Raw genomic sequence first — 7,531 nt, 5'->3', positions numbered from 1 at the left:
TACTGTTTAGTGTACTGTTTAGCTGAGAAAGTTTGCTCCGGCTGGTGGGCGGTGCTTGGTATTTCCTCAACTGATCCAAGGTTTATGGAAAGAAGGCTGGGTCACGGGCGGACATGGGTCTCTAGGAATGGGGTATAACACAGTCACAACAAGTTGCGGTCGTGCGTTGCAATTGGCTCAATTTTGGCGAGTGCAGGCCAGATTTTATTGCGCATGTGTTCTACCCCCAAAGATATGACGCGTTGATGACGCATGACCCAGCCTCCTTTCCATAGGCCTTGAACTGATCTCAACATGGCTGTTGGGTCGCAAACTTTCTCATTTTACAGCTAAACAGTACACTACAAGATGTTTCTGAAAACATTTTATGCGAGAAATAGGCATTACAGTAACAGAATATTGATTCATATTTGATCAGCGCTGACCGTTTGATCGGAGTTTGCGAGTGATTGACAGCTGCTCAGAGACGGCAAGGCTCCAGCTCAGCTCTGATTGGTTGTTTTTCTTCCGGTCTGTGAAATCTTGCAGATGCCATTATAGAAGCACCTGAGGACAACAGAAGCACATGATTTTTTTTTTTCAGATTACCTGTCTCATGCACTACTGTCAGGATATAGTGACCGTTTTATAAGAAAATCATATTTGCTCCAATTCTACCTACTACTGCTTTAATTCAGCATGTTCTTGTGCCCAAACATGTAAGAACATCTAGGGGGAAAAAAAGATGTGGAAGCGTTAGGAGATACAACACCCAGTATGCTAAATGTCCTCAGCAGCCCTCCTTCTTCTTCACGCTGCCTAATAATGGGCACCAATAGAAACGCAGTGTGCCCGCCCCTGCTGCCCGGTCGGTCCATTGTGAGTCCGCGTTCAACTGGAAACCACTCTTCCAGACTCACTCGGCACCAAAAGTGGCGCACCATCGACATGATGCACAGCTGAACGAGGAGTGCGCCTTCGAACATGCTCGACTGTCGAGCCACGATATCTGGTAAGAGGGATCCATGTTTTTATGATTTTATTTTTAATTTATTTATCACCACCTCCTGCGTCTTTTTATACCTCCAGCTGAATATATCCGGGCTTCTGTTTGGGTTTGATCTGACATTAATATGTCTGTATCGAGGTAGAGCAGCAGGGGTTTATGAAGTCTTTTAAATGTGTAACAGAGAGGTTTAGTTGGGGAGTGTTTATTTATTTTTATCTCGAATAAATCGACGGACTAAGAGTTGAAGATGTCAGGGAGGCGATGGACTTATTGGAGCAATGCGCACTCCAGTCCCTTTACTTTAATCCGTGATGTTTAATGATTTTGTTGCAGTTTTATGTTGATATTTCGGTCTGTCTCACATATTTGATAAACCATCTGTCCCAATATGCGCGAGACATAAAGTAAAAAAGGTGTTGGAGTGACAAAATGATAGGATATAAAGGTGGATCTATTTAGTTATCCAGTTCAACTTTTTTTTTTACGCCTCTGATGTTTGCATTTAAAAAGACAAATGTCTGGCCTCATGCGTTTAAATAAAGGTATGATCATTAGCACACACAGCTCTTGGTTCTAGTTATGAAAGCATGGGCTTCGTCAGGCCGTGGTTGAGGTGTTCGTGTTTGTCATCTAGTCTGCACCTTCCGAGCACCAAAAAAGACAGTGTTTGTCTTTGTGTGTTTCTGGAGCCAGACGCGTCGCTGTGGCTCTGGACATTTTCACCTCCAACTCCAACCTTCCACAGACACCTTTTTTTTCCCAACAGAAGGGAAACAGATGCGCCAGTAATGTCAACAGTCGATTACTCATGCAGATTTGCGCGAAAATATTGCGCCCCCGCAGCATGGACGCACCGGCCTCCATCCATCCATCCATCCATCCATCCTGCCAGACGAGCTGCTGCTTCTGCTTCTTTTTTTATTATTATTTAAAGGGAGTCTTCTTTTTTTATTATTTAAAGGGAGACATAACCGAGTAGTTCAGCAGCTTCCTGTTCAGCACCACAGACAGAGACACAGTCCTACATGTCCACACCCACTTCTGGTCCACGTTATACCTCTACTGCCCCTTTCTCCCTCCAAACATAGAGAGAGGTCCGCCTCCGCTTTACCACCGTTAGTGCAGGTTGACTTGCTCTCGGGCCTGGAAGGCATATGAGTGCTTATTGGATGCGGTATATACTGAGAAAGTCGTTGTGGACAGCAGCTGATTAAACTAGGCAGCGCTGATCAAATATGGATCAATATTTTGTCACTGTAATACCTATTTCTCAGATAAAATGATTTCAGAAACATCTTATAGTGTCCTGTTTAGCTGTAAAATGAGAAAGTTTGCTCTGTCTGGTGGGAGGTGCTTGGTATTTCCTCAACTGATCTCAACATGGCTGCAAACTTACTCATTTTACAGCTAAACAGTACACTACAAGATGATTCTGAGAACATTTTATGCAAGAAATAGGCATTACAGTAACAGAATATGGATTCATATTTGATCAGCGTTGACCGTTTGATCAGAGTTTGTGAGTGATTGACAGCTGCTCAGAGACAGCAGGCTCCAGCTCGGCTCTGATTGGTTGTTTTCCTCCGGTGTGTGAAATCTTGCAGATGCCATTATAGATACAGTCCGACATGTCCACACGCACTTCTGGTCCACGTTATACCGCTACTGCCCCCTTCTCCCTCCAAACATAGAGAGAGGTCCGTCTCCGCTTTACCACCGTTAGTGCAGGTTGACTTGCTCTCTCTGGCCCGGAAGGCATTTGAGTGCTTATTGGATGCGATATACTGACAAAGTCGTTGTGAACGGCAGCTGAGCACCGGTGTGCTGCTTTGCTGAAGAAGCTCAGGTGCAGAGCTCCATGTTCTACTTTCAGTGCCTGTATAATAACTTGGATCATAAAGGGGAAGAAGTGGAGGACTGTTGAGGTTGAGAGAGCAAACGCCTTTTTTTAATCGCTGCTCTGAAGGGAATTATTTATGGAATAAGTTATTCATGAACCTGAGCCCTATAAGTCAAACACAATTAAGCGTGATTGGTCAAATTAAATACCTAGCAGCACACAATCAAGAAGGGAATGCTGGTTCTAATTAATCAGCCCCATCCTCCCATTATCATCCGCCACATGTGGTTGGAGCTCATCAGCAGATAATCATGATAAGTGCTCGTGCCTTCATTGCCCTTTGGACCCTTCTATACTATTGTTGCCGCATAACCAGAAAACAAACGCAAACATCTCCCAGGCAGCGTCCGGTGGTGTGTAAACAAATGTCTCATATATTAGCCTTTTGTGATGTGCTGTGTATGTGTCATGTTGAAGCACAGCTGCTCGGTTGGTGAAGTGGATTCGGGTGCAGGAGGTTGGTGAGAGAGGGTTGGTGGTGTGAGAGAAAAGAGAGTGAGGTGGAGAGAACATGCCTGCTGGCCTCCTGTCTGGACACATTACGTTTTCATGGGCTGATATCGCACCGGCACAGCTGAATATAGATAAATAGCACTCCTTGTTCTCCGCTGTCAACTTGGGTATTCGTCTCTGTTTCGCTTACATCATTGTATTTATAGATCCACAGCAGCAGATGGATGTTATCAGTCGGTTTGCTGACCATCTGATGACTAATATTGCATCCGCCTTTGGTGCAAAGAAGCAGTGTATACCTGTAGGATAGAATCTCAGATACATAACCCGTTTATGGATCCTGAACCCCCTCCTCTCCTTTTCTTCCAACCCATTTTGCCCCAGAAACCAACCAGTATTCCCACGCTGGAATATTAAAGCCCCTGAAAAACTTGGCCTCAAATCTTAAGTATTTCTCTATAACATTAAATATTCATGACGAAAACAACTTCAAAAACATTTTAGGTTTTAAGAGTTTAGTGCTGCTTCATCAGGACTGTGTGGGTGTTGTCTCATCAGATTTGACGGACAAACAACCCACTAACTGTCAGCAGATTTTGATTCAAACATTGCTAAATCCTGATTGGTGTTTGTGACACTGTTCCCGCCCCTTTCAAACCAGTAAGAAGAGCACATGGACTTAAGAAATACATAAAATGTTAATGGGAATAATGTGCATTCATGTTGGACCCCAGTGTAAGAAAGTGACTGAGAAAATACATTTTCAGGGTCTGTAAAGGTATCAGAACTAGGTCTTTACACCTTAAAGCCCTTAAAGAGGACCTATTATGCTTTTATGCTTTTCCCCTTTCCTTAGCGTGTTATATGGTTTTTTGTGCATGTAAAAGGTCTGCAAAGTTACAAAGCTCAAAGTCCGCTCCAAAGGGAGTTACTCTCCCCCACAGAAACACGGCTCCTGAACTGCCTGAAACGCCTCGCTTGAAGTCACGTCTTTTCTTCCGTATCGTGGTGATGTCACCAAGTAACACAGTTGCATAATACCTGTCTAGTGTCTAGTTTGGCACGCCCTCAAACAAAGCTAATTAGAGTGGAGCTGGAGCGGAGTCTGAAGTGTTTGGTTTGGTTGACCAATCACAACAGAGTGTGCCAACTGACCAACTGTTCTGCGGAGCTCAAACAGAGTGTTTCAGACAGATGGTGAAAAGAGGTGCTGCAGCCCAGCCGGTATGAGAAAAATAAAGCGTTTTTTGAACATTAAAGCTTGTAAACATGTTCTAGTAGAAACCCAAAACACAAGTATGAACCTGAAAATTAGCATGATAAGTCCTCTTTAAATATTTCAGTTTATATTATGTTTTAGTGGTGCACATCACCAAACAAATGTATAATTAATTGTCACAGAGTGAACCTGAGGCCTTCATGGTCCCTGAGGGTTAGTTGCCAGCTTTGCCTGGTCGTTAATCCAGCGTTGTATGTATAATAAATCTGGATTACATGTGTAATCTCTCAGTGAAACGAACATATTCACTCTGTGGCTCTACATGTTTAAACCTTCTTCTTATCATGTAAATCATTAACCTAATGCTCTCTCTCTTTTTCTATGTTGTGTCCTGCCAGGTTGAGTGACAAGCCTGCTGTCCAATCGCCGCCATGATAGCCACGGGTGGCCTGCTGCGCATGAACAGGCGCAATGATTCCTTGCGCTCTAAGAACCGGGCAGAAAACAAACGGAAGCGGAAATCCAAGAAAAAGAAGAAGAACGACGTGGTGGTGGTGAAGGGGAAGCTCAACTTGTGCTCCCCGGCCGGTTTTGTGGCTGGAGTGGGAGTTATAGTTCTCATGGTGGGGATTTCCATGGCGGTGCTGGGCTACTGGCCCAGCCAGAACCAGCAGCAGTACCAGGAGCGCCGCAGGACTGGAGGATACCACAACAACAGGATGAGCTACTCCAAAAGTCTGCCTGTTTCCTCTAACTTCACCCGTAATAAGCTGCCCTCCGGACAGACACGTTTACTCAACCAGAGCCATTCTAACAGCAGCGCCCCTCAATGTGGCTTCCTGTGTGACTTCCTGAACAATTACCTGTACTCAGACAATCTGAAAGTCTTCGGACCGCTGGTGATGGGGATCGGCATTTTCCTCTTCATCTGCGCCAACGCAGTCCTCCACGAAAACCGAGACAAGAAAACCAAAATCATCAACCTGAGGGACATCTACTCCACTGTTATAGATCTACACAGCATAAGGTCAAAGGAGTACTCGCCTCTGAACGGTATGGTGAACTACACTCAGGCGAGGAGCGCCGAGGGCCCGTCGGGCGCATTCCCTGCAAGTGGGATGCTTACTCGCGACTCCTGGCCCTCCACTGGACTCCAGGGCGAGTTGGGCGGCGATGATGTGTTCAGACGCCCGTCGTTGGCCAGCAGGCCTCGGAGCTGGTCCAGAGATGTCCAGACCTTCACGGATACCGTTTACAGCATCTACAAAGACTACAGCAATAGCGGCGAGCAGGCGCCTCAGCCCCGCCAGTGGGAGACCACCTCCATCGTAACCTCCTCCGTGAACGCTTTCACGCTCCCTGTGATCAAACTGAACAACTGTGAGGTGGAGGAGTCTGAGAGGGCGGAGGCAGAGGGGCGCTCGGAGGAAGGGGTGGTTATTGAGGCTGCCGCCGAAGCAATCAGCGAGGAAGGGCAAGCCAGCAGCGGCCAGACTGACGAGACGGACGCCAACGGGATGGACGCCTCGACGACAGATTCCCCGCCGCCCAATCAGAGCCACGAGGACTTAACCATAGCTGACCAACAGGGGGCGCCGCAGGCTCAACCAGAGTGGACCCAGCTGTTTCCTCCATCACCTGTTGCCAGGGCGATGGGGTCACGGCTTTCGCTCAACTCCCTCACGGATCAGCCCAGGTCTGCACGCCGCTGCAGCTTGTCTGTGTCTGTGGGTCGTCAAGGCGACAGAGCCAGACGCTTCAGCTGCCCTCGTCTGGAGCGCTCCAACAGTAAGGGCTACATCAAACTGGCTGACTTGGGAGGCGAGTCCTTCGAAGCCCCCGACACGGACACTTCTTTAGATATGGCCACCGAGCAGGAAGTAGCAACAGACGCAGACGCAGCAGCGGAGGAAGAAGCTCAGGGAGAGGACGATCTGGTGACACCCAGCACCTCTGCAGAATCCTAGACTTTTTGTTGACGAGAAACTCTTCGATGTCTTGTTCTTTGCTTCGTACCTTCTTCTCTGATTGCAGACGCCATTACAGAGGAGAGGAAACGTGGAGAGTAAGCAGCTAAGGACTATTGAAACATAGCCATGAACACTGAAGGGCAAGGCTCTTTATAAATACCACATCCACAGCTCAACATTCAGATGTAATTTTTCTATTTTTTCAATGTAGCAAGAGCAATACTAAAGACTTGTAAGAAGATTTAGTAAGGATTTGTAACAAAAAAAAAAGAGAAAATCAGATCTGATGAGTTTTAACTTTTCTTTTGTATAAGAGTAGGGCAAACATTGTAGCTTGTAGAATTGCCAAAACCGTCACTGAGAACTACCGTCTGACATGTTGTACTGTAGCATTAAAATATGCCACAGAAAACTGAATAGTCTAGAATTGTTTCTCTGCGTCGTTATGTGAATCCCACGTGAAATAGGTGAACTGAAATCTCAGGTAGACGTTTGGTTTAGGATCGGGACCTTGAGGACGAGGTCTTCCCTGTGCACACTTGTTTATATGAAACATTCATGGTTGAATAAACTTGACTGTAACACCTCCTCCTGTCGGCTCTCACAGGTGTCCTTGTGTGATATGAGATTAAATGCAGCAAAATAGTTTGTTTGCTCCAAATAGCTTTTAGAGATAAAGCTGTGGGACTATGAGTGCTTAAGTGTGTGGTTATCCTGCAGATGGTATAGATTTTGTTTTCTTGCACTTCAGCAGCACTTCTTCTCATTACTGGGAAAGACTGCAGTGGTATTGATGTTACATTGTCTGTGCTAACTGAACTGAGACCAGTAACCTATAAGTGACATTTACAACAGCCTTGGCTTCACTGTTGAAAAGGGGTCATTAGCAGACTTATCTGCTGATTCAGATGGGTGATAAATTAAAGGAAATCTACTATATTGTGAGTGTCTTAATAAGGTGTTTGGACCATATGAGCCACTAGAACAACTCCAAAAATCTC

At 45.9% G+C, this 7,531-nt stretch overlaps 1 protein-coding gene across 1 annotated transcript; it reads left to right on the top strand.

The window, feature by feature from the left end:
- Window positions 1-812: 812 nt before the first annotated feature.
- On the top strand, window positions 813-7,119 carry LOC119498362 (transmembrane protein 200C). The gene is made up of 2 exons (XM_037787192.1): window positions 813-991; window positions 4,959-7,119. Exon 2 carries the CDS (start codon window positions 4,992-4,994, stop codon window positions 6,525-6,527), a length of 1,536 nt encoding a protein of 511 aa, XP_037643120.1. The 5' UTR covers window positions 813-991; window positions 4,959-4,991; the 3' UTR covers window positions 6,528-7,119.
- The last annotated feature ends 412 nt before the right edge of the window (window positions 7,120-7,531 follow it).

Source organism: Sebastes umbrosus, chromosome 12 (assembly GCF_015220745.1).
Source record: "Sebastes umbrosus isolate fSebUmb1 chromosome 12, fSebUmb1.pri, whole genome shotgun sequence".
Taxonomy (NCBI): domain Eukaryota; kingdom Metazoa; phylum Chordata; class Actinopteri; order Perciformes; family Sebastidae; genus Sebastes; species Sebastes umbrosus.
Note: the sequence above shows the minus strand (reverse complement) of the source record. Positions and strands in the feature narration are given on the sequence as shown.